The sequence below is a fragment of the Tenrec ecaudatus genome, chromosome 8 (genome assembly GCF_050624435.1).
Source record: "Tenrec ecaudatus isolate mTenEca1 chromosome 8, mTenEca1.hap1, whole genome shotgun sequence".
Taxonomy (NCBI): domain Eukaryota; kingdom Metazoa; phylum Chordata; class Mammalia; order Afrosoricida; family Tenrecidae; genus Tenrec; species Tenrec ecaudatus.
Genome location: NC_134537.1, coordinates 90,603,921 through 90,630,851, shown reverse-complemented (window position 1 = coordinate 90,630,851; position 26,931 = coordinate 90,603,921). Strand labels below are relative to the sequence as shown.

The 26,931-nt window shown below is 52.2% G+C and overlaps 1 protein-coding gene across 2 annotated transcripts in view; it reads right to left on the bottom strand.

Annotated features, from left to right (window-relative positions):
• Positions 1-26,931, bottom strand: part of GFRA2 (GDNF family receptor alpha 2) — a 113,978-nt gene that overhangs the window by 37,813 nt on the left and 49,234 nt on the right. For both annotated transcript variants that reach the window (XM_075556559.1, XM_075556558.1), the window contains exon 4: positions 21,946-22,300. In XM_075556559.1, coding sequence (XP_075412674.1) covers positions 21,946-22,300 — 355 coding nt within the window. The remainder of the gene's footprint in view (positions 1-21,945; positions 22,301-26,931) is intronic.

Genomic DNA, 26,931 nt, shown 5'->3' with positions numbered 1-26,931 from the left:
AGTCACAGTTGAAGGAACACGAAAGTTGGCATAAGTATTATTTAATCCCACCCCTTCGTCTGCAGATAAAGAACAAATCCAGAGAGGCGACAATACTTCCCTAAGGTTTCCTAGTGAGGTGGGTCAATTTAGAGTTAGCAACCAGTCGCTGTCTTGTTATGGATTAGATTCTGTCCTCCAGAAATGTGTGCTGTGAATCCGAAACCCTGGTGGTGCAGTGCTTATATGCTGGGCTGCCAACTGCAAGGTCAGCAGTTTGAAACCACCAGCTGTTCTGTGGGCCGAATATGAGGTTTCTACTCTCATAGAGCTACTTTTTTTTATGGATCGTTTTATTGGGGGCTCTGACAGCTCTTATAACAATCCAAACTTCAATTGTATCAAGCACATTTGTACATATGTCGCCATGATTATTTTCTAAACATTTACTTTCTATTTGATCCCTTGGTATCAGCTCCTTTGTCCCTCCCTCTTCCCTCCCTCCCCCTCCCACCCTTATGACCTCTTGATAAATTATAAATTATTATTATTTGCATATCTTATACCACCACTATCTCATTTCCCCCATAGTTTCTGTTGTTCCTCCCCCTGGGGGAGGGGGGCTTCATGTGTTGATCATTGTAATCAGTTCCCCCTTCCTTCCCTCTCTCCCCCCCTCCCCCTACCTTCCTGGCACCTCTACTCCCATTCCTGTTCCTGGAGGGATTATCTGACCTGGATTCTGTGCTCTTATCTGTACGAGCATACATGCTACGGTCTAGCTTGAAATGAAAGGCAGGACTGGTGTCGGGAGAGTGGGGGGGGGGTGAGGAAGTCTCAAGGAACCAGAGGACTGGTGGTTTTTCTAGGAGCTATACTGCGCCCTGGTTGAAAACCCACAGGGACAGTTCTGCCCTGGCCGTAGGGTCAGTGTGGGTCGGAATCAGCCCCTAGCACCGAGATACCTGTGAGGATGACCCCACTTGAGAACTGGGTCTTCTTTATTACAGTAATGGAGCCATATCAAGGTGGGGTGTGTCTTGCAGCAACCAGTTCTGAGATACCAGAGCAGATAAGGCCCAGCAGCCAGGACAAAGGGAAGAAGACAGATGCCCCACATGAAGACTGCCAAAGGACCCAGGAAAGACGCAAGGGCTCCTCGAGAAGGATATAGAAAAGAGGAGAGGGAGAGGGAGAGAGATCCTTCTCCAGCAACTACATTCAGTCTTCTAGCCTCCTAAACTTGAGACAGCGCATGGCTGTGAAGATCACCCTCGTCGGTGTTCCTGCCCTTGCAGCACTAGGTAAGGAAGACACACCGTGTGGCTTCCGGTCACTCCATGCCCACCAAGTGGAACCGAGCCCCACAGGCGGTGACCTTTCACAGGCAGATTGCCAGGCCTTCCTTCTCAGGCACCTCTGGGTGGACTTGAACCTCTTACCTTTTGTATTACCCAGCTGCTGCGGAGATGACCCTGACTCCCGGAGAACCCCTGTGGTGCTGAGCAGAACTCCCTTCCATAGGGTTTTCAGGGCTGTCGCCAGGAGCAGTCTGCCAGGCCTGACTGTAGGGTGCAGGGGAGGCTTTCTGGGGGGACTCAAACTTCCAACCTTTGGGTTCATAGTCACAAGCTTAACCATTTGCTCTCCCCAGAGCCTGCTGATGTGTGTTGTTGAGCAACCCGGGGTCCCAGTTCAGACAGGAGTGTGGCAGGCACCAGGGGTGTCGGAGGCTGTCCTCTTTAAAGGAGCAGGTCACCGGGGCCCCAAAAGCCAAAGGCACGTTGTTGTCATTCTGTGCCTCTTCTGATTATTTGAGTTCACATGAAAACTAGTAAATTGGAACAGGGATTGATGAGCGCTAAGTGCACACACATGTGCGTGAGGTGTGAGGGGACAGAGAAACACCAAGAGACACCGAGGTGGAGTGGTGGGTGGTTCAAATGACCAACTTTTCATTAGCAACCAAGCACTTCGCCCACTGCACAAAGACAGCCCCTGACCCAGGATCTGACCCACTGAGCTCACCACCAGGGAGTGGCTCCCAACACCTAAGCACCCTGTGGAACAGAAGAGAATGACTCTGTAGGGTTTCCATGGCTGTAACTCTTTACAGAAGCATGTGGCCTCATCTTTCTCCTGCAGAGCCGGTGGTGGTTCTGAACTGCCAACCTTCTGATTCACAGGCCGGCATTTCACCTGCTGGACCAGCATGGGCCAGGCATTTGACCTTTACAGCATACTGCTGATGCTAAGCCTGCACGGACTTCATATTTGGAAAGAGCTATCCATCTGCGTGTGAAGGCTTCATGGTGTCTTCTGTCAGTCTGATCCACACAGACCTTCCGGTCAGGACAGGCACTGTATCACCACCATCAGCTTGGTCAGGGTCCTGTGGTGAAGACTAGGCAGCTCCATCCAGGAAGGCAGCCTCATGCCCTGAACGGCCACCTGGGCTGGTGCCACAACCCCACCTACGGGGACCCAAACTCTCCTCACCCAAATTGCAGTACCTGCCGGTTGGCAACCAAAACCACTGTTTTAATCAGACAAAGCCGAGGCCGCTAAGAACCTCGTCGGTTGTCCCATTTCTCAGAGAAACAAAGAGGAGGCTGACCCTTCTCACTAGACATACTCCAATTCCAAAAGACCTTAATATACTATCGTGTCCCTCTTCCAGAGGCATCTTAAAATATGTATTTTTCATCTTTAAAGGGCGCCCCTGGGATGGCACATTTGTAGGTCACAGATCGGGCAGCCTGCCACAATGGAAGAGTTCTCCTGAGAGCTAGTATCAAGTTTGTACACTAACACAGAGATTTGAGTCCTTAAATTAAAAAAAAAATCCTTTATCTCTTCAAGTAAAGTCTCATCACTCCCAGTGAATCCATTGGTGCTAAAGCCCCGGCTTATCTGGTTTTCGGTCCCAGGGCAACCAGCAAGACAAAAAGGATGGCAGGGGAAGCTCCCAGGGGAGATAAAAAACATCCCCAAAGAAAGCGACGGCTGGAGAGGTGCAGCGGCTGGAGAGGCGCAGGCACCCGAGGCACAGGCGCATGGGGCACACAGTCCTTATTAGTCACTCACACCTGACGGCCTCACCCTGCACCATCTGTGCCACTGTACCGAGGGAGGATAAAATGCCATGTCATCAAAAGAAGGTGGCATGATCAGCGGTGTCCCTGATGAGGGAGACAAACCACACTCAAGAATCCACAAGTGTTCATGGCGCCCTTGCTTTGTACCAGGCCTTGCGAACAAGCCTGTGTGCTGCCCAGGAGCCCAGGGGCTGGACGGGGACAGGAGCGCTGGAAACCTGGTGGGGGATCAGCTGTGTCGATCCTTCCTAAAAGGATAAAAGAGGTGCTTTCCCTCCCCTTCCTGAGCACCCTGCCACAGGGTGAGTGGGAGTCTGAGGCTTGGCTCTCGGACAGCTCTGGGAGGGCATGTCAAAGGGCTGGCCACCCAGCTAAGAGCTCTGGGGCCGAATGAGTGGAGGGGGCAGAGAAGAGAGGAGGGAGAGAAAGGTGAAGGGGGAAACGACGGATGGTTTTCTACAGCTCCTGGAGTCCTGTGCCCCTGCCCTAAGGCCCAGGTGAGGAACACAGCAGGCCCGTGGTCTGAGGGAAGCAGCTGGGGGGGGGGGGAGGGGCAGACCAGGGGGCTTTGCAGCCATGATGGGATCCACAGGTCTGGGGGAGCACAGCCGAAGCAGCAGAGCTCTGGAAGGCTCACTGTGAGACAGGCAGGGGGAGTGGCGCCCGTCTAATCACCAACGCCCCCATCTCTTTCCTCTTCCCAGGACCCAGTGAGTCTGAGTCTTGCGAGGGGGTTGTACTTGCCACCGGCGAAGAGAAAGCTCAATGAACTGAGACTGCATTTCCTGCTGCCCGGGTTGGGGAGAGGAAAACTGGCAGCAGATTTAGAAAAATCAGGAAATGATCTGGCCCCACAGTGTTGGGGGGCAACATCCACACCCTTCACAACTGCAACACATTCTAAGAAGAGCCCCGATATGGGATTGAACAAGGCAGGGCCGGAGCACAGGACACAGCGCCGTCGGCTTTCTGGGAAAACCAGAGAAGGGCCGGAGGAGATGAATGAGCCTTCTCCACTGGCAGGCTGAGGATGGCATTCCTGCAGGCACTGATCCAGGCACATGACCCCCTGAGCAGATAAGCCCTCAGCCAGTGCGGGAGACAGGCCAGGGAGTAGAGTCAGGAAGCAAGGCTGTAGGCAGGGAGTGGGCACCCTGGGACCCAGAAGAGAAGAGGGTCTGGGAATCCAGGTTCTAAGAGTCACAGGGGCCTCCTCTTGTGTTAAAAGTTTATTCTGAGGACTTATCTGATGCGAGACCCATTGCCAAATGGCCTGCGCCTTTGTGAGAAGCTCCTGGGGACTGTTTATCAGGACAGGCCATCTCCCCAGCATATCCTCCATCCTGCTTCTCCTGGGAAGGGACCCAGCTAGCAAGCACTCAGCTCCCTGACCTTTCCCAAGCACCTCTCAAATAGCCACGCCCCTCTCCCATTTAGGAGGTAGGAGAGCAAGGCATCAGTGGTCCTCAGCTTCCACAAGGGCAAACCAGGTTCGATTTCTGACCAGTGCACCCCAAAGCCACCTGCAGTGGTCCATCTGCAGCAGAGGCCTCTATGCTGCTGTGATCTGCACCGGTTTCCAGGCAGCTAAGACGAAGGAGGAAGAAAGGCAGGGTGATCACCACAGTGACCTCACTGTGTCCCACTGAGACGGGGCCTGAACTGCCTGAAGCCTGAGGTCAGACAGAGGGGGTCATTTCTCACCAGAAGGAGAAAGCTCCATCTCTTTGCCTTTACCTACAGTATCTGGCTAGAATAAGAAGTCCTTCCACCAAGGGCTCCTCCCAGCATCCCAAGTCTCAGGCACTCCCCATTGAATCCTCTGAGGGGGGAGAAAGCCACAACGGGCCTCACCTCCCTTTTAACCACCTGGCAGGTGATGCCAGAACCAGCAGGGCCCGCAGCAGAGCTGGGGGGTCACAGGAAACCCTGCTCAAGTTAAAACACATCTATCTGCAGCATTCAGAAAATAGCTATCCACAGCATTGCTTTCAGCTATAATGGAAAACTGATGGCTTTTATCTCCCCAACTTTATGACTATTGATGGGATAGAGGCTGAGGTTTGATGACCATTTAATAGCCGACCCTGTGCAGCTAGAGAAGCATCAGAAAGCAATGAAAGCCCCGAGATGATTGTCTGGCAGAGAATTCTCCGCTGAGGTCCAGGAAGCAAACGAACCACCCGCCCGGGTTCCACTGGAAGAAGAAGAAGGGAAAAAATCAAAGTCATCATCATTTCTGTTTCTTCCCCTCCTTTCTGCCATCGACCTCTGGGAGGTTGATCAAGTTAGGGGAGAGGGGTGGGGAGAGAGGAGGAAAGGAGGCCTGAGCCCTCCTGGGGGAAGGAAGAGGTAGGGGGAGGCACAGGACTGGAGGCCCCTCACCCCTTCCTGCCAGCTCTTGTTGGCCGCCAAGTCTGAGTGCAAGAGCTGGGGACTGTCTGCCGGAGCCTGGAAAAGAGGTGGAAGGAAAGGAGAGGAAGCAGAGGCGATTTCCCCTCTGCCAGGCCTACTGAGCCCATGATCCAGCTGATCCTGTGGAGACCCACTGCCCACAGCCAGAAGCCAAAAACCAAAAGCCACCTCCAGACGGGGCAGGCACCAAGCCTGCTGGCATTCTGCTTCTTCCCAGTCCCCCTTGAGCAGGCATCAAGATATCTACCCGACAGCCTCATCTCAGACCTGCCTTTCTGCCATGGCTCCTTAGTGAGGTCTGCACACCAGCACAGCTCGCTTTCAACCGGGGGGTGGGGTGTGTGTGGGGGGAAGCAGGGGGAGAGGCGGGGGTCCTCTGCAGCATTGCAAGTGCCTTCTTCGTGTGTGCTCCCTCTCTCAATTCCAACCTGGTGAGATGGGCGGGATAGACATGATTGGCTCCGTTGGTTTTGATAAGGAGACTGCGACTCAGGGGTATGACAGCAGCCTCTACCATGCAAGGCTGCCCTGCAGAAGGGAGAACCGCCCAGGGGTGTCCAGACCCGACTAGTCTAGGTCCCGCCACCCCTCCCTACTTGGGGGATTTGGGGTGCAGAATGTCGCCCTCTCTGGGGAGCAGTGTCTTCATCTACCGTATGTTGGTTGGGCTGCCATATAAGATTTCCTCCAACTGCTTCAAAATAAAGTCGTGAACCCTTGGGGCCAATCCTGACACATTTCTGGGCCCCATGGCTTCCCTAGCCCCACGGCTGTCAGATTACATGCTTGTCTCCCATCAGGAGTAAACTGGAGACCCTCAAAAGACAGACGAGCTGCAGAAGGCTAAGTCCGATGCTCACTCCCCTCCCTACTCCTGCCAGGCAGCCTGGTTAGACACCATTCCATCAGAAGGTCTCTTCCTCTGGACCAACATGCCTTCAAACCCGGGCAGGGGACAAGATTGGGGCACGGGGCAATGGGCAGGAATCTCCAGAACTCTGCCGCACACAGAGATTGGAGTGGAGACCACTCTTCACCACCAATGTGCCCGTTACCTGGGACTCTTTCTGGGGCTCCTCTACCAGGGAGCCCCTTAAAGGCACAGGTACAAGTTAAAGCAACAAGAGCACAATATTCCTGCAAAGAAAGCTGTTTCTCCAGAGGGAGCCTCTGCAGAAACAGGCAGAAAAGCTGGCCCGAGCAGCCTGGTCCTCACTGGGCTTCCTTAAAGGCATTAACCAAGCTAGTAGGGAGGATGAGGTTCAGAGGGACCCATTTTCTTCCCAGACCCTCCGCCTGCTGGGAGATAGAGCCCAGGTCTCTAATTACAGCTCCACACCTCTTTGCATTAGCATGAATTTAGGAGGCTTTAGTTACCTAGCTGTTGCTGACAGCAAGTCCTGCAGGCTTAACTGGTTACCACTTGGTCCTGACTACCTGTTGATTTCTTAGGGATTTGAGATCAACCCTGCTAAAAACTAGTTGTGGATTAGCAAAGAGCAGGCCATGATTCTAACTTGGTTTATTTTAAATGGCCCTCAGAGAAACAAAGCACTTAAGAAAACGGGAGTGCAGGGAAAATGCCCATCCCAAACCTGGAGACAAGTGTCAGGCCAGAACAGGAGCAGCAGAGCCCCGTGGCCTTGCAGTTGGCTCTGCTGCACGGAAACCAGTCTGTGGCCTTTCAGAAACAGATTGCCAGCCAGGTCTCTCTTCCTAGGAACCTCTGGGCGGAATCAACCCCGTAACCTCTCAGTGAGTCAAGCGCTTAATGGTTTCCGCCACCAGGGCCAAAAGTGGGCGGCGCAGCTGAAGAATCCTGATTCCCCTTTTCTTCTCTGTTTTCTGGGGACCCCACCTTCAAGAGGGGAGATGGTGCAGCTTCACCAACATTCTCTGACCTCGTCTACTGTGCCACTCTCAATACTAGACCCCAACGTAGGGCTCAAGGGTGGCAAGCAACGCACGTGCCAATCCCGAAACTTTCCCCTTGGTGCGTCCTCGGCCCTGTTGGGAGACATTCTAAAGCCCACATCCCGGTCACCGCCTTCACCTTGAGCATCCTTATGCTCCAGGAAGCGGACCCTGCTCTCCTTAATGACCCACCTCCTCGGAGAACAAGCAAAGGTCACAAATGGAAACTACCCAGAAACACTCCTCATCTGCCAGGGAGACTTCTGCTGCATCCTCCCTGTGACCCGAGCCGACCCACTAGCGGTGCTGAGTCCCAGGAGCCTGCAGTGCTCTTCTTGCTGCAGTGCCCCCTTCCCTCCAGAATGCTAGAGGGGTGCTGCCCCTGGACGGCTGGCAAGGAGGGCATGTTTGACCAATGGCAGGAGGGAGTGGACAAGAGGGCAAACTAAGACAGCACGTCTAAGTCAGCCATGAGCACACAAGTCCATTTGTGGCGATGGGAGGAAGAGCCGGTGTGGGGAAGAATGCTGTCCATTGTGGGGATTGTAATCAATGCCACGAAACAAAACATGCGTGAATCGCTGATCAGAAAACCCAATGGTGCTGTCGACTCACCCAAATCACAATAAAACATGTAAAATAAAACCCCCAACAGTCTATAAACATATATTCCTATGTCTTGAAATGAACAAATGTTCATACATTTAGAGCGGCGGGGGGAGGGGTGGGATAATATATGACAAAGCAGCTTGTATCACACAGCACTGTTGCCTATGAAGAGATCAGGACGCTAGCTGGGCTTACTGGGGGCGTTAGGATTAGAGATGAGCTCTACTTCCTTAGCCCATCTTCCTGCCTTGCTGACATTCTCTTTGTATAGTGAGCACCCACTGAGCTCATCATCAGCAAATTTCTTTTCATTTTGAGCCTGGGGAGGGCAGGAAGTGAGACGGAGAAAGCGGGCAGGCGAGAGAAGAAGGGAAACCTCCTGGATCGTGTAGCCCGTCACCTTTGCCTGGCCCCCATGAGACATGCTCAGAAGGAACTTAATGAGGATCTAAGCAGACAGTCCTCGGATGCCTGGCAAAGGGACCCCACCTCTGCTGTGGACCTCAGACCATAGGGAGCTCACTGCCTGATCGGGCAACTCATTCTACTTCCCAGCCAGGTCAGAGTGCGTTATGGGCAGAGGTAGCAAAAGAGTGGAGCTACTAGTAGTCGGAGGACTTAGTAGAACCCCAAATCCAGGGCTCTGGTCACCAACTGCATTTCCTCCTTTTATCAAGCAACCAGCTGAGAGCACCCTGAGTCTGCTGGGTTCAGAAACTGAGGACTGACCGAGGGGCTGGGGAAAGGTGGGGGGAGACCTGACCTGCATCTCAAAGCTCTAGGCTCCCAGACACACACCGCCACCCACTCAAGTGCACCTGTGCTTTAAGCAGGGCAGTCCCCATGCCTCAGGTTAGCCTTGCTCAGGTCCGAGGAAGCCCTCCGCTCCCTCCAGCTCAGCTGCGTGCCCGGTCTCTACCCCACCTTCGCTGCCTCTTCCAGCCACTCTGCACTCCCATCTCTAAAGGCCTACAGCCCACGGTTTAATCCTTACAACACCTAATTAACCAGGGCCTCATATTCCTATTTAATGTGTTCACACGCGTGGGCCCTATCTCCCCAAATGAGCTTATCAACTCTTTGAAGGAACTAATGTTTACCCTGTGCCTATGTGCCAGGGCCGATGCTTGCAGCTTTCCATGCGTTATTTCACTAATTCCCATAATCTAGACCTCAAACCCCTGCCCCTGAACTAAATTCCCATGTATGCAAATGCTGCACTGACATTCTGACTTGCCTCTTGCAAGGGCTCTTAAACAGCAAGTTCAAAACCCAAAGAGCTTTCCCCTCCACCTGGATCTCCTCCTGCTGTCCGCTTTCCTCTGGAGGCAGCCAGCCTGCCCCGGGTCAGAAACCTTGGCTGCATCCTGGGCTCTTCCCCCTCCCCGCCTCCCTTGCTGCCTCCAGAAGGCCTCAGGTAATGACCCCTGGAGGTCTCTAAGCATCTCTGGGGCCTGCCCTCCCCTCTCACTCAACCTGGACCTTATGGCTGGCCCATGGCAGTGCAGTCTCCTAGCTGGCTGCCCAGCTGGGTTTGTCTCGCTCCTCCGATCCATTCTGCACACAGCTGCCAAAGGCAGCTCTTGAAAAGACCCATTTGTTCTTGTCACTTTTCTGCTTAAAGTGCTTTGTGGCTCCCCACTGTCTTCCAGAGAAAATCCCAATTCCTTGGCAAAATAAACAAGGCCTTGGGAAGCTGCCTCCACTTTGGGGTCCCTCAGGTGCCCCTTCTTTTAATCGCATGTTCCCTCTGCGAAGGATAGAACATGGGCCACGTCCTAGTATATGCCTAGTCCCCCTTCCACCTTAGAGACTACTTCCAAGAAGCCTCCCCCGGGACCCCTCCCTGCCCAGGCTGGGACTGGCTCCACCTCTCAGCCAGAGCTACTCTGTGGGCTTCTTAGATCTGGGCTTCACCCTCTGTCTGAGTGCTAAGCCCCTAGAAATGGAGCTCCACCCACACCCTGCTGAATGGACTACAAACGTTCAGTGTGGCTATTACTACCCTTACGGAGCCCTGATGGGGCTTCCAACTGCACCTTCAGCCGTTCCCAACCACCCGCGCTCTTCGGGAGGAAGATGAGGCATCTACTCCGGTAAAGAGGGTCAGTCAGAAACCTGCAGGGCACGTTTCCCCTGTGCTGTAGGGTCACTGGGGGTTGGAATCAACCTGATGGGGGTGAGTGACTGCCCTTGTACAAGAACAACAAGGCTCTGTGCCGTCACCTGAGCTGTCCAGCCCGTGCAAGTACACCGAAGCCAGGATCTGAAGCCAGGCCTTTGGGGCCCTACCTCATCCCAGGGCTCTTTGGAGACGGCACCTTGAGGTTCTTCCCTTCAGCCCTTCCTAGTTCTCACCCAGAGGGCCTGTGGAGGTGTCACGGGTCCTGCGGGTATCCGAATCACAAGAACACACGTGCCACTACAGACAGGGGGCTGATGGTGGTCTCTTGTGCTTATCCACTTCAGAGACCCTGGGATCATAAGGCTGCCTTCAAGAGGGCCCTGGGTCTTTCAAGAGAGGCCGGAAGGTCTTGAGCTGGCAGCTCTCGGGACATGGAGGTCAATGCTATCTATAAGAAGGGGAGGAGGGCTGCCTCAGCTCCAGGGATATGGAACAGAGCAGACAAAGCACGCGTCCTTAAGGGTGGGCCCTGGAAACATCACTCACCGCCCCTGGGATCACCAAGGGAAGCAATCAGGTGGTGGGTAGCAGCAGAGGCTTCTCTGCAACATCCTCAGCCTTGTGCTGAACTCGTCCCCCATGATGAAGACTAAAAACTGAAGAGCAACGCTCCTCTGGGCCTTCCAGACGGTGGACCCACTGAACGGGTGGGCTGCCGAAGGTCATTCACAGGAGCACAGAAGCTGGGGCAAAAGGCCTTCCCACATGCTATAGACTCTTGACAGTGGCAGGAGAAACTGAGTCAGGGGCACCCATCACCCAGTGCCTCGTATCCCAGAGAGGACATGAAAGGTGGACGGGTTTTAGAGTCCTCGTTTCGTTCTAGTGTCTGGACTCAGCGCCAAAGACTACCGGCGTGAGTTACCTATGTCTGTCCCTAGGCTGAGGAGCCTCAGGGCCACAGGGAGACCTCAGCACTGACACTGGTCAATGAGGGAAGAACCTCAGGAAGCAGGGTCCATCCTGCAGCGAGCCAAGGCAGAGTCCTGGGACTGCCACTGATGGCAGAGGCCACCCCAAACCCAGGCCCTGTTAATCGCACACCCACATTTCCCCTAACAATGATGGGGTTGGGTGCTCTTCAGCTCTTTCTTCAGACCGGATGCATTCTCTTTCTCCATCAGGATCTTCCCCGGGGAGCTCTGTTCAGCCGACTAACCAACATTTCTTGAGCTCAGGTGAGGTTTCTGTGGTCTGCACCTCATCTAGACCTCTATGGAGAGGTCGGCCAGGCCCTCTATTTAGCCAAACCCAGTGGTTCCCTTTGCGTCCTCATCTTCCTGGGCCTCTCAGCAGCGGTTGGCAGAGCTGTCCGCTCCCTATGCCAAACACGCTCTTCTCTTAGCTGCTGGGCCACTTCAGTGCCGGTGCCTCTGAGTGCCTGCTCTCAGGCTGACCTCTCCCTAGGACAAGACGTGCCCAGTGCCCTGGTTTTGAATAGCAGGAATGTGCTGGTGACCCCAGAAGACATAACTCCAGTCAAGATCCAGATATGCATGTCTCAGAAGCATCTCAAAATTAACAAACCCCGCATGGAATTCCTGATTTAGCTCCCCAGCCTGGTTCTCCTGTCACCTTCTGAGCTGCTTCGGGAAACCTGAAACCCGGGAGTCACACTAGAGTTCCTATGTGTCCCTCATGTCCATCCTCAAGGTGTATCATTTCCATTTCCAAAGTACCTCAACTGTGCCCACTTATCTCCATCCGTATAGCTGCCACCACCCTGGTCTGCCATCATCCCTGAACTACCGCTATTGAGTTGATTCCAACTCATAATGACCCAGTAGGTCAGAGTAGAATCGCCCTGTTTTCTAGGTTGTAAATCCTTTCCAGGAGCATAAAACCTCATCTTTATCCCCAGAAGCAGATAATGGAATCAAACTACTGACCTGGTGCTTAGCAGCTCAATTCATAACCTTATCACTAAACTCAAGAAATTACAATAACCTCCTTCCTGGAGTCGCTGTATCTAGCTCCTCGTCTTCTCCTCTTCAGTCTACACACTGCAGGTCATCATTTTATATCATGCTTCTAATGTCGCTCCTTGGCTTCCAAAGCTTGCTTCCAACCAGACTCAGAGAACCCCCAAACTCTATGCTGTAGCCAATAATTCTCTGTGTGGTCTGACCCGGCCTACATCCCAACCTCATCCTGCCCAGAACTGCCCTGGCCCACTCTGCTCCAGCCAGGCCAGCCTCGTTCAGTGCCTTGGAAATGCCAGTTCTTCCCTGCCTATCAATTTCTGCACCTGCCATTCCCTCTGGCCGAGATGTTCTTTCCTCCATTTGCCCCAGGCCTACTTCCTCACTCTTTATCTCTCAGTTTCAATGCCACCTCCTCACATAAGCGTTTTCTGACCCTCTGTCCACATGGGCACTCTCAGACAACCCTCTTTATTCTCTATGCCTGCATCCTGCTCATTTCATAAAGCGTAATTATACACTTGTCCATTTTCACATTTATTAACTGTCTCCCAGACCACGCTTGCAGCTCCAAGCACTAGAGATCCTTTTTATCACGTTCTTCAGTATATCTCTAGCTTTGCACACAGTGCCTACCATAATAAGCAAGCAATAAATAGCTGTTCATTTAAGAAAATGAAACTGGAACGGTAGACCATGTCGTATTGTGTGGGTCTTTGTTGAAAAATTACACAGACATTAACATGAAGCTGTGTCGGTGGCACATGAAGAACACAGACAAATCCTAAGGCATCAATGGACGGAGTGATGCAGGGAAGACTCCGGGAGGTGAGACCCAAACAAGCTTTCAATGAGGGCTCAGATCCCAAAAAGGAAACGAAGGAAGCAATCCCTGTGTGGTACGGTTCACCCACTCAGCTGCTAACCGGAAGTCTGGAGGGTGGAGTCCACTTAGAGGGGCCTCTAGGAAAAGGGCTGGTGATTTACTTCCAAAAAAAAAAAATCATCCATGGACACGCTTATGGGCTACAGTTTCCCTGGGACCCACGTGGGTTACAATGAGCCAGAGTCGACTCAATGGCAGCTGGGTTTAAAAGAAGATGGCCGTGTAGGCAAGGAGAGAGCCTACGTCAATGAGGAGGCAGAATTAACCAAGGAGCCTCAGGCAACAAAGCATCAGCAATGGAGTGGGCACTGGGTCTTAAACCGCCATCAACACACCAAAGCACACAATCAAACCCACTGGCAGCGAGTCACACACAATGCAGAGTGACCCTTGATAGTATTTCCAAGGCTATCAGTCTTTACAGGAGCAGACAGCTCCCATGGAGCAGCTGACAGGTTTAAACCACCAACTTTGCAGTTAGCAGTCCAACACTCACCTTAACAGTACCACCAGAACTACCTATTAACACACACAACTGTAGTTAGCGCCACTGGTGTGAACAAACCTCACCAGCTTGTATGGTGCTACACTGTGCATGCGTGGCATCTCCCCAGACAGGTCATTCTCCTTTCCAAGGGATGCAGTGGGTCCTCGTGCAAGTGGGAACACCACCTGGATGGGATGCAGTTGGGCTCTGCCGTCGGGATCTTTGTGGAGCCCAGATACCTCGGGAGCATCCTGGGTGGTAAAGGAAAAGAACTACCAACTGGACTACCATCCCGCAGGGGCCATAGAAAGGGGAGGAAGCCATACCTTAGAACAGCGGTTCTCAACCTGTGGGTCGAACAACCCTTTCACAGGGGTCGCCCGATTCATACCAGTAGCAAAATGACACTGATGAAGTAGCTACGAAAATAATTTTTTGGTTGGGTGGTCACCACCACACGAGGAACTGTATTAAAAGGCTGTGGCTTAGAAAGGTTGAGAACCACTGGGCTAAGACATCAAACACCTTGCTACAGTGGCTACGTTGGAGCCAACTGGATGGCGGTGAGTTTGGCTGTTGGTTTATTGTAAACCAGGATATTTCAGTTCAGAACTTCTATTTCCCCAGAGCCATTAGTAATGTTCAACCATCCAGACTAACCTTCATTTAAGGAAGTCCTTTGGACACCCTTGGCCCACAGTTAAGGATGAGTCGAGCCCCGGTTGAAACCAGCAACAGAAACCAGCCCGGGATTGCAAAGGGAAGATGGGTCTCAGAGCATCTGGTTGGGCTAAGGATTGTGTGCTCCTTCCCCTACATAGAGTCTCACCCCACTACCACCTTGGCCAAAACAAAAAGCCCAAGAACCAGTTGCCACTGAGTTGAGTCTGACTCACAGTGGCTCCACACGTGTCAGAATAAACTGTGCTTATCCACTTCAGAACGCCATGGAGGTGTTTCTCTGGCTGATTTTTTTCAAAAGTCGATGAGCAGGTCTTTCTTCGAGAAGTAAGTGCCTCTGGGCAGACTCGGGGCAGACTCAAACCTCAAGCCTTTCCATTAGCAGCCAAGCACTTGAACCATGGGCAGTCCCCTGGGCCTCCGTCAACCCATCAGTTTGACGGCATTACTCCTGAGCACAATTCTGTTCTGACATAGACATTACAGATTCCGAGGGTCTTCATGCCAGGAAAGTTCCTGAAATGGTCTGAAGCAGCCTGTGGCCCATTAAGGGGCTGCTCTCAGGTGCCACCAAGGACCTGGTATCAGAAGAGAATTGGGGTTTCAAGATGACGTAGCACTGAATGCGTGATGTGTCTCTGTTCACATTACAGAAGCAATACACACAGAGCCCTGCCATTATACTCCGGGTGCCATGAGGGCAAAGACTTCCACCAAGCCCAGCAATGGCTGGCTAGACTCCAGCCAGGTATCCACTCTGCCCCTCCCGCATCCATGGCAGACAACACTAATCCATCCTAACACTCTTTGCTACTGATCTGGACACTACTTCACAATCCCCTAGGCAGCTATGGTGAGCTGAACATCCAGAGAAAGCAGGGCTTCTTAAGCTTGGGGAGGATCAGAGAACCCTTTGAGATTCTAATAAAAGTATTGGGTTTCTCTCTAGAAAACACACGCAGAATTTTTAGTGTACTTTCAAGATTTATAGGCACGGCTGCTTTAAAGTAAGGGAAGGCCCTGAAGCCCTATAGCCCACCTTTTGTTGTGAGTGACCAGCAAATAGATTACAATGCATGGTGACCCCACAGATGCAGAAGAGGCCTCGATCCATAGGAATTTTAAGGCTGGGACCTAAAGTAGATTCCCAGGCCTTTTATTCTACAATGCTGCTGAGTGCATCCAAACCACCAGCCTTTCAGTTGGGAGTCAATTCCAAACCCTTTTTTTTTGGGGGGGGGGGGCAACAGAAATCATCATGTGCAGCTATTTAGAGAGAAACTTGCATTGAAGTATCAACCACTGTATTCTGTAGAGAGTCAAAGAGGAGCTGTGGGATTACCCCAATGAGCCAGACCTGTTCACCCACACTGACCAGAGAGAGTGGACACTCACCAAGCCAGACAAGAGGGAGGGTCCTCTTGCTCAAAGTCCAAGAGCCCGACTCTCTCCGCCTTCCTAGCAATGCTCTAGACATGGACAGTGTCCACAGAACTAAGGGGCCCGGGTAGCCCCAGGCTAGAATCTATTTCTATACCTCCTCAGCACCCAGAGGTTAAATGGCAGCCCAGGATCTGGCCCGGGGCCAGCAAGGAGCTATTTATATACTCTTGGCAAACCAAGAGAAACTAGCGTGTCAGTAGGCTTCTGCCAAGTGAGGCTTTGAAGGGACACAGTGGACAACAGGTCAACAGAATCATGCTTCCCACAACACTCCAACAACCACTTTTTTTTCTTTTTTCATCTATCCTTATAACAAAAGTAACCTGAGAAGGAGCAAACTAAGAGATAGTTGCTTTAAAAAAAAAATAGGTCATGGCCCAATTGGGTTGGGGGAAGGGAAGGGAGCGAAGTGAAAGAATTCAGCCAAATTTCATGGATTCATTCCAAGATACTCTCTGGGGTTTCTGGACTTCCATGTCAGAAGCCCTTCAAAGGAAAAGCCTCTCTGGTTTTCCCTAGAACCTTTAATGGCTTAGGTCTATCGCCCTGGAGGCTCGTGGAATATGAACTTCACAAAGAGCGAAAGGCAAAGAAAGCTTGGTCTCCAGGGAGACAACGTCAAGATCAGTTGGAACTATGGATAGAGACAGAAGCTTCCAAGTGTCCCTGACTCCCTCAGTCAGTCTCCAAACTGATCCGGGACCAAAGGATGGGGTAAGGGTTCTAATAACCCCCTCCCCCATCCATACCCCTTCTTTGTAAGGAAGGCTTCTGCAAACCCCCAATCAAAGAGAGCCGCGGACACTTTATCGTTCGTGACATTTCAGAAGACAGCACAAGGGAACTTGTTAAATGTCACGTAGGTGATGTATGAGGCCTGCCACTAGGTGTGCCCCACAGCAAATCAATGGCCTTGCTTCAATTAGGTGAGCTCTGGCAGGCTGTCTCCTAAGACTCCTGGGCCACGATTCACTCAGTAAGAAGCCAACTATGCACAGGTGGGCCAACTTCCCGAGCTTAAGGCATAAGCAGAAGGAGCTGGCTTAGCCAGGATGGGACCAGTGGCACCTGGAATGGTTGGGGATATGTCAACTAGACACTCATGAGTAAGGGTAGGGGTAGCACTTTGATAACACCTCCTTGGGTCTGGTATCTAAGAAGATACTGAGTACCATTGAACCCTCTTTGACCCTTCACCTTCTGCTGGAGCTGGGCTTTGCGTCTGGTTCCTTGAGCTTCCTGTTGTATCACCTGGTGATCCCAAGGGCTGTCAGCAAACTCCCAAACGGTAGATCCACTCGACCGACTTTGGATTCATTTACCTCTGCATCCACTAACCTGTGCTCACCTCCTCTGCTTCATCATCCTGCTTCTTGTTCATCACCTTTTATAAGTCAGAAGCCTAACTTGTCCAGACTGGACTTAGCTCCTTCTACAACTATGTGCGCCATTTCCTGATATAAATCTCTTTCTAGATACAAAAGCATAGAAGCATCCCAGGTTTTGATTCTCCAGAGAACCCAACCTAAGGCGGCATTGGGGTACAGGGCACGTTCTGAAGCAGTGCCTGCCCCAGGGTGAGGGCCTCATTTCCAACCAGTCAGCCCTGAGAGCTACTTCCAGGGCCTACATCAAGGCTGGCTTCATTTAGCAACAGATCTGGGAAAGGGAGGATGGGGAGGGGATAGAGGAGATGTCTCCAATTCCTGTTCTAAACACCATGCCACTGGGCGCGCCCCTTTTCAAAATAACTCTGTACCGGTGACACCCACCTGGCCAACTGGCAAGGAAAATATAAACCAAGAAAATGCCCGACCTGGACGTTAAAGAAAGAAGGCTGCTTTCTAAAGCACTGGCTTCTGTTCGCCAGATGCCCCTTGAGGCTTCCGTCAGCCTCCAGAACTGACGGCGAAGACCCCCAGGGCTGGTCCCCTGGGCTGCACCATGTACACGGGGGAGAGCAGGACATGGGGCAGGAAATCAGACCCTCCAGAATTTGAAAAGGCAACACCGCTTCTCTACAGGGCGTGCTCTATGGAAGAGACTGGGGATGGGGTCTTTCCAAGAAACCCTCCCATACAATCGATCCTGAGAGGTTTCCCTGCTCGCTTCCTCTTGTTTCCAAGAACATAGTCTCAACTGGAAGAGTAGCAAGAGGGGAAGAAGGCAGACTGGAACGGGGACTTCAAAATAATGAGAAGTCTGCCGCTGGAAGGGTGACTGGAGGCCAGTTGGTTGTGGCCTTGAGCAATGAAGAAAGTGGGCTCACACGGAGTGAAATGGCCCACCCAGAACCACTTGGGAGACCAGGAGCATGGTGACGACAGATGGCCTGGCCCCAGGGTCACCAAAGCCACCACTTCCAAGACCACCCATCACCTGTTTGTCCTACAGCATCCCTCCCACTGTCCCCGAGCCTCTTAAACAGTGGCTCGCGGCCCCATATGGGACAGTGTAACTGAATGTGGGGGCCAAGAAACATTTGGCAACAGTAAAAGAACCCAAATATGAATCCAAATTCACACTTGTCATGAATCCGAGTTGTCTCCGGCAGCGCTTGCCCATGTGGTAAGTTTCTCTGGGGAAAAGGGGTCTCGACTGGAAAAAGTTGAAGACACTTCATTCTGCTGTAATACGAAACTAACTCAATAATTTCGGAGACACAGCATTTTTCACAAGCCCTGAGGTCTCTGTTGTTTAAATTTATATCCCAGAGCCTGAAGCCTGTCTGCTTCGCTCAGTGTCTTCTGGGATTGCTCAGTCCTTGACCCTTTTAAGCCTTGACCTTGTTTGAACACTTTTCTGGTTTCACAATGGAAAGTTTATCACTCAGTCCTCTTAGTCCAAGCTTCTACTAACAGCAGGTTAGAAAACATGAAAATAACTTGGGTTCTTTCAACAGACACAGACATTCCCCAAGTCTCCAGGTTCACTGGCTCCTAGATCTCCTTCAGGGCCCTACAGAGACTCCTTAGAAGCCACACTATATTATCCCTCCTGGAAATAAGCTCTAAAGAAAAAGAAGATTCTCACAACCGGGCCAATAAACAACATTGTGGAGATAGAAATAAAAAATTGAAGCAGTCAAGGATTCCATTCAACTCAGATCAACAATCAACATCCAGGAAAGCAGCCGTCAAGAAATCAAACAGTACCTGCTGCAAAAGGCCTTTCTTAAGTTATCTAAAGCAAAAATAAAGTATTATTTTAATAACGATAATTGCCGAGCCCCACTGGTCACTTCCCCCTCGCAGGTCCAGCTGTCCCCTGCAAGGTCCTGCTAATCTCTGGCCACCCCTCCTCATCTGAAAGGAGGCGTCTTTTGCTGGTTGATCGTGAGGTGTCTGCAGATGTCTGAGATCTCTGCGACAGAAGGCTTCTCCCTGCGGTAATGGTCTTTCTTTCTGAACAAAGCCTCTTCCTGGCGAAATCCAAAGCGCTTGGCTGGTGGGTAGCTTTCTAGCCCACCCAGCAGAGCACTGTCAAAGAAAGGCTTCCATCGCCACCAAGAAAACTCCACGAGCCGTCCCACTCTGCACCCCTGGGGTCAAGATGGGCAGAATCGACTCGCCCGCTACAGGGTTGGGGTGGGTAGGTCCAAATTTGGTCTCTGTCAGAGAGAAGATGCTTCCCTTTAGGAAGTACCACACTCCCTTCTTTCTAGGAGCCCCGGTAGCTCCATCGGTTACACAGGGCTACTAACTGCAAGGTCCGCAGTTTGGATCCACCAGCCACTCCGTGGGAGAAAAATGAGATGTGTCAGCTCCCATAAAGATTGACAGCTTTGGAAATCCCAGGGAACAGTTCTACTCGGCCCAATGGGTTCCTATGAGTCAGAACACTCTATGGCAGCGAGTCGGGTTGGTTTCTATCACGTTTGGAGAATTCGGTTTTTCTCCTCAGCAAACCAGGAAGCTCAGAGCCCACGCTCAGTGACTGCGAGGTTTCTCCGCTCCCTCCTCCTGCCGAGAGCTGTCTCCACTTCTCACTACTCCACTGTCCCACATAGTGCTCGCGCAAATCACCTCCATCTGTTTCTGTGGGCAATGGGTTGTATTTTTTTAAGATCATTTTATTGGGGACTCTTACAGCTCTTATAACAATCCGTACATCCATTGTATCAAGCATATTTGTACATATGTTGCCCTCATTATTTTCTAAACCCTTACTTTGTATTGGAGCCCTTAGTATCAGCTCCTCTTTTTCCCTCCATCCCCCTTTCCCCACTCGTGACCCCTTGATAAATTATTATTTTTTCATATCTTATACTGACTGCTGTCTCCCTTACCCGGGCGGGGTGCTCTGTGTCATCATTGCGATCGGTACCCCCTTGCTGATAAGTTGTAAGACACATCAAACACAGTGCACACCCCCCATAGATCACACAAACACAATGTACACGCACATCATACACAAGATACACACACCTTACACAATGCACATGTGGATTGCCAATTCCACGTACAATGTACACACCCACACACACACACTCACAGACACTCTGTGAGGCCATGTGTCCCCCTTTCTCTCCTCCAGAAAGCCCTTTCTCCTCTGATTTCTGGACCAACTCTCTCCTGATTGTCTCCCCACCGCCCCAGTGTCCCCCTGGATCTACTTCCTCCGACCTGCCTTTAAAAGCTGTCTCCAGCTTAGACTTTATCTTGGCAGCCAAGACACGGACTCATTCACTCTTGTGCCCTTAATCACCAATGTGGTGCCTCCAAACTCCCAAACCATCTCTCAACTCCAGGCTTTTAACCAGGTTCCAGACCCTCGTGGGCAAACCCTGGACCCTCACCCTTGACCCTGACTTTGCTATGGGGACGTCCCACAGGCACCTCAAAAGCAATGTGGACAGCACCACCACTGAATGGCCTGTCACCCCGTAGTTATCCAGCTGACACATGGCATTCACCATTAACTATTTCCATTCACCAAATGTGGACAAAGGGCTCACCACATGCGAGACTCTATGTGCAAGACTAAGACATGGAGTTAACAAAACAGAAGTGGCCTTGACCTCAGGGAGCTTTTAGCTAGTCCCCTGTCCCGTCAATTCTACTGAGCAGTCATGTAAAAGCAGCCTCCCTTCCTCTGCCCTTGCGGGCACCACCTTAGCCCAGGTCAGTGTGCCATCCCGGAGAGAAAGTCACCTGTGGCCGAGCCACCTGCGGAGGCATCGCGTTCCCCCCTGCATTTCCAGGGCTCAGCACACAGCCGGGGCTCCGTGTACGGACAGTATGTGAATAAGAAAGAAAACAGACCTAAAAGGGAAACTTCCACTCCCTACAACAAAAAGTAATGACAATAAGCCCTTCTCAATCATTGGACTTCTCAACATTTTATTAAGCATTGAATATATGCCAGGTTGTGTGCTAAGTGGTGGGCACTTATTGTGCAAGCCAATCTTTCCAATAGCTCTGCAAAGTAGGCTGTTTTATGCCCAATGCACAATGTAAGGAATGGGAACTCGGGAATTTTTTTCCTAATGGACTCAAGGCACCCAGCTAGTAAACGGGAGGTCGGGATTCAAACCCAAAGCCGTCAGACTCCAGGGCCATGCTTTACCCCAGCACTTGGCGGGCTCAGCTGCCATGGTGGAATGGGCTATCTCTTCGTGATGGACAGGAGCCCATTCCCTGATAAAGGAGCCCTAGTGGTGTACTGGGTTAAGCATTGATCTGATAACCACAAGACCAGCAGTTCAAACCCACTTGCCTCTCCACGGGAGAAAGAATGTGGCAGCAGTCTGCTCCCATAAAGATTTTCCACCTTAGAAACCCTATAGAGCCCTTCCCCTCTGTCCTCTGGGGTCACTGTGAGTCAGAAGCAGCTCAGGGGCAGCAGCTCAGGGGCAGCGGGCACATCCCTGAGAGCCACACGGCCTCTGTTGGAGTCGGAGGTGGGGATTCCGTAGAAGTGGGACTGAATTGGCTGCAGGTCCTTCTAAAGTTAAGGCTCTCTGGGTTTTAAATGAAAGCTTCAATGGTTTCCTTCACAGAGCTTGGCATGAGGCCAGGTACGTCACAGATAAACAGCGCGGCTGACTGAATGCGTGCAGTGATGAGTGAGTGAGTGAGTGAGTGAGTGAGTGAGTGAGTGAGTGAGTGAGTGAGTGAGTGAGTGAGTGAGTGAGTGAGCGGGTTCATGGGTGGGTGCACGGATTAATGGATGGACAACAACAGGTCAGTCTGAGAATGTCCCAGTCAACTTCAACTCCTTGGAGTACTCGTTTTGCTGGGTCCTCACAGTCTGAGGAGCCCCAGGGAAAGCAGAGGAAGAAGGACACCCTGCAGGGCGGAACAGGCAGGGGCGGGCACTCTTACCGGCACAGGTGGTCGGTCCGGCACACACTGCGGAGGTCCAGGCAGTTGGGTTTCTCCTTTTCCTCGTACGAGCAGCTGGGCACGATGGTCTGCCGGCGGCGCTCCGCGCATGCCTGGTCTTGGCAGGAGCAGAAGAGCATGCGGTAGGTATACTCGCTGGGCACCCGGTCAAAGAACTGGCGCAGGGCCTTGTGGCACTTGCGGCGGTTGCAGCGCTCCGTGGTCGAGAGATCGCGGTTGCAGATGGAGATGTAGGACGAGCGCAGCTTCTTGCAGTTGTCATTCAGGTTGCAGGCCTTGGCAGCGTCCAGGCAGTGGTTACTCTTGGCACTGACCACCGGGTCTGCCCCTGTCCCTGGAGGAGGAAGGAGAGAGCAGATCAGAGGCCCGCATAGACCCAGTGGAGAACACAGGCACCGCTGCACACTTGGGGACCCTCCCACTGTTCAGCGCACTGTCAGTGGCTGCTCTCTGCTCAGTCTCAGAAACACACGCTCCAACCTCACTGCCAGAGAGTCCTTTCCATCTCATGGAGATGGGGTAGAACTGGGCCCTGTGAGTTTCCGAGACTGGAAGTCTTGACGGGACAGGAAAGCCTCATTTTGCTCCCGTGGAGAAAGTTTCAAACTAATGGCCTGGAGGTTGGCAGCCCAGCACTTAACCCACTACCCCATCAGGTCACCACACTGCCTCACTCTCCTCATCTGTAAAATGGGGGTGACTCCATAGGGCCTCCCTTCTGTAAGGCTGTGGTTCGTAAGACACTGCTGGATACAAGGGAGGCTACAGTGGGATGTACAGCAAACTGTGTGGATGCAGATGATTCATCCCACATCCTCCTTAAAATAGATCCCAAGCCTAACAGGCAAGCAATTGGGTGTGAATGGCCCCTTTTACCAATATGGGAGATAGGAAAATGAAGAGACGGGCTGAAGATCACACCACCAGGCAGCAGTTGAGCTGAGTCTGGCCCTACCGCTCCTCCGGCCGCAGCACACTGCACGCAGCGGCACGCCACTGCCTTCCATGTGTGTCAACTCTGCATCATGGGACCTTCCACACCCCTGCCCCAGCATCCAAAACCACTACCACCCTCGTCACCCCCACCATGGAGGCCACCCAAACTCGGCTCAAAACAAAGCCCCTTATGAGGTTGGGGGTGGGAGAGGCAGGGTGCTACCTGTGGAAGAAACCTGAGAAGGAAGCCCCCGGTGAAGGTCCCAGCAGCGTCCCAGTGAGGGTTGATGTGCAGGCAGGCACCTAAAAAGGTCAAGTGCAGAGCCAACCAAAGAGCGGGGAAGCTGGGGCCCTGGGGTCTGATGCCATGCCCTGGGGCACCAAATAAGCAGGATGTCCAGGAATCATGTTCCCGCGGTGACCGCCCTCGGCCCACAAGACCACACCATCCCCCACCACCAGACACTGTCTACCCAAAATGTGCCTCCTGGCCATCCTGATAGCCGGTCGTGGAGGAGGGGTGCAGGAAATTCACTCTGCACATGATTTCCTCACAAGTTCTACCCTAGTGGGAGCTGATAGGAGCCACCCCAGACCTCCTCATTCAACCTCTTTACAGATGAGGAAACTGAGGCTTGGAGGGGGCAAGTGACTGGCCCAAGGCCACCCAGAGCGCTAGTAACAAACCTGGGCCAACACCAGATCCGCACCAACGTACCATCAGCTTACGCACAGTCTAGGATGGCCTGGCACTTTTCATTCATTCTCCAGCCGCCCAACACAGAGTCTCAATAGTTACTGAGCCCCGCTCCGTGCTGTGTGGCAAGGAAGACCCAAGGAGGAGCCTCTCTTTCCCTCCCTCTGGTGAGCCCAGGTGACTGAACTAATCTCCTGCACATAACTCTGGTCATATGATCATTAAAGAGCTTTCAAACTCCACCTCTGCACTGTCCTCTGCAAGGTGCTGAGTTGGACAGAAAAGTATAAGAGAAGGTTCGCCTCTCAAAGAGCTCACAAATATAAAGAGCCAAGTGGCCGTACGGCAGAGTGGTTATGGCGGGGCACTCTGGAACGGCACCATCTGAGTTCAACTTCTGCCTCTGCTACTAATTTGCTACGTAACAAGTTTCTGAACATTTGCCTCAGTTTCCTTGTCTGCAAAATATGCCACAGCTGCTTCACATGTCCAGCTGTTGTGAGCATGAGTGAGGCAGTCCATTCCCTTTTCTTGCCCACATATCATACCTTTGCCCTATCTACTAGATCGTCCCCGTGTTAAAGGAGTAAAAAGAGGGAAACTTCCTTATGACCATACACCATTCTCACAATACCACCCCATTTTTCCCACTCCACTAAAGTGAGACTTCAAATGAGTTGTCTGTCCAGCTGTCTCATTTCTCTCTTCTGGCCCGATCTTGACCCCACTCCAGCCTGGCATCCCCGCCCCATCCCACCTCCGCCGCTTCACAGAAAGGCCTTTTGTCAACAGCTGTGAGTCCTCAGGTCTCCACTTACTTAGTCCATCAGCATCTGCCATGGCCGGTCACTCCCCGCGGCCTCCATCCCTTTCCCCAATTGCTGTCTGTCTCTCTTACCTTCCTCCCAGTTGGCTCCCTCGGCTCTCCTCTGCCTGTTTGGCTGCTTGCTCCTCCTTTCCTCAGCTCCCTGACCCTGGGTGCCCCAGGACTCCATCTGTCCTTCCCTTCTCTCACTCTACCTGCTCCCTAGAACAGTGGTGCTCAACCTTCCTAATGCCGCGACCCTTTAATACAGTTCCTCATGTTGTGGCGACCCCCTAAACATACATTTCGTTCCGTTGCTACTTCATAACTGTCATTTTGCCACTGTTATGAATCAGGCGGCCTCTGTGGAAGAGTCATTCAACCCCCAAGGGATCGAGAACCACAGGTTGAGAACCGCTGCCCTAGGAGATCTCATCATAGCCTCGAATGTTGTCACCCCACTGTTGGAGCGCTAGACAAGACCCCCTCTCTGAACTCCAGATGTCACCACCCAACTGCCCATTTGGCAACTCAACTTAAAAGGTTCAGACCTGCAGCTCAGACTCAACCATGTCCCAAACCAAACTCCCCTTCTCCCCAAAGCCTGTCCCCTGGCCTACCGACCCTTCTCCCCAAAGCCTGTCCCCTGCCTACCGACAGTCTTCCCTACAGCTGCTCAGGCCACAGTTCTCAGAGCTTCTGACTCTGGATCCTTTCACACATTGTATCACAAAACTTGGAAGTTCTACCTTCAAACTATATTCAAAAGCCAACCACTGCTCACCCCCACCTCTGCTACCGCCTTGGTCCAGGTTGCCACCATTGGTCGCCTGACTTATTGTAATAATTCACCTTGCTCTGCCCTCATGCCCCACCCCTGTCCCACAATAGCACACAGCAGTTAGAGCGGACCTTCCAGCACATAAGTAAGAGCCATCATCCCTGGGCCCCGAACCTGCCACGGGCTTTCCACTCGCCTGCACAGCCAAGTCCTTAGAATGACCTACAGGTCTCTGCAGCCACTCCGCCTGCGCCAGGAGCAGCCAGCCCCTCGGGGCTACTGGACATGGCTGGGCTGAAATGAGAGGCGCGACCAGATTCTGAAAATGCACACCAGATGTTTAAAACTTCATCAGAAAGGGATAAAGAATGCAAATTAGCTCAATAATTTAACCTGGATTAGGTGTGGAAGTGGCTATGGTATGTTATATGGATCATATTATTCAAATAAAGTTTACCTGTCCTCTTTCCTTTGTTCATGTGGCTGGAGGGAAATTTTAAATGACACATGTGATGTGCAAGGCATTTCTATGCGGCTCTAGAGGGTCCCTGCAGATCCTTGTTCTTACTCCTCTCACCAGACTCACTCCATGCCTGCATCCCCGGTGGTGAACTCAGACCAGCATGGGCTCCCTCCACCTGGAGGGAGAATGATAAGGCTGTCTGCTCCTATAAAGGGTTACAGCCTTGAAGCCCTGGGGGACAGTTCTATTGTCTAGGGGGTCGCTATGAGTCAGAATTGACTGGAAGGCAGCGGGTTTGGTTTGGTTTTGTTTCTCACTCCATCCCAGCCATGCTGGCCTCCTTGCTCTACTTGGAGCACACCAAACTTGGCCTTGACCTCGGGGACTTTTCCATTGGTTGTTCCCTCTGCCTGGGTGACTAGCCATCACAGAAGCAGCAGCTCCCATTTCCTCCATTTTCAGGTCTCTGCTGAAATGTTATCCCATCAAGAGGGCGCTTCCGATGCCGCCCTCATTGCCTGTACTCCTTCCCCTGAGCAGTGCTTCCGCACACCCCTCCTCACCAGTCCCACTGGACAGCCACCCGTGTATTTGCTTGTCTGTATCCAACACTAAGCTCTGTGGACAAGGGGTTGGCTGTTCCATGGGCTGCTCTGTCCACAGTCCCCAGTACAGGGTTTGGCACAAAGTAGGTGCTCAATAAGTATTTGGTGAGTGAAAAAATAAACTGCCCTTCAAATAGTGTACACTTGATAACGAGCACTCAAGAATGTGAGCAAAGCCTCATTCCCTGACTGCCATTACAACGATTCTGACTCACAGGGACCCAATGGGACAGGATGGAACTGCCCTTGTGGATTTCTCAGACTGTCACTCTTTACAGGAGTAGAAAGCCTCGGCTATCTCCTACAGAGCGACTGGTGGTTCCCAACTGCTGATCTTGCCCTTAGGAGCCCAATGTGTAACCTCTACGCCACCAGGACTCCCAACTCAAATGAAGCAAGCAAAACTGATACCGAAGAGGCAGGCCTCAGTCCGCACACAATGATATGCAGTGGAACCTGGGAAAGCCCCACTCAACGGGGCTGTCTTGTTGTTTTCTGGGTCTCAAGCGTTGTCTGCCTTTGATAGCGGGCAGGCTTGCACCACTTTTCGATTGCTCATTGTAATGGGAAACATCTGCCGTTTTCCTTCTCTGGCAGGTTTCCACCTTACGCAGATTCTGGCTTTTGCAGAGCTTACGATAGAAGTCTCCGTGTGGATGGCAGGGGGGTTGGGGGCAA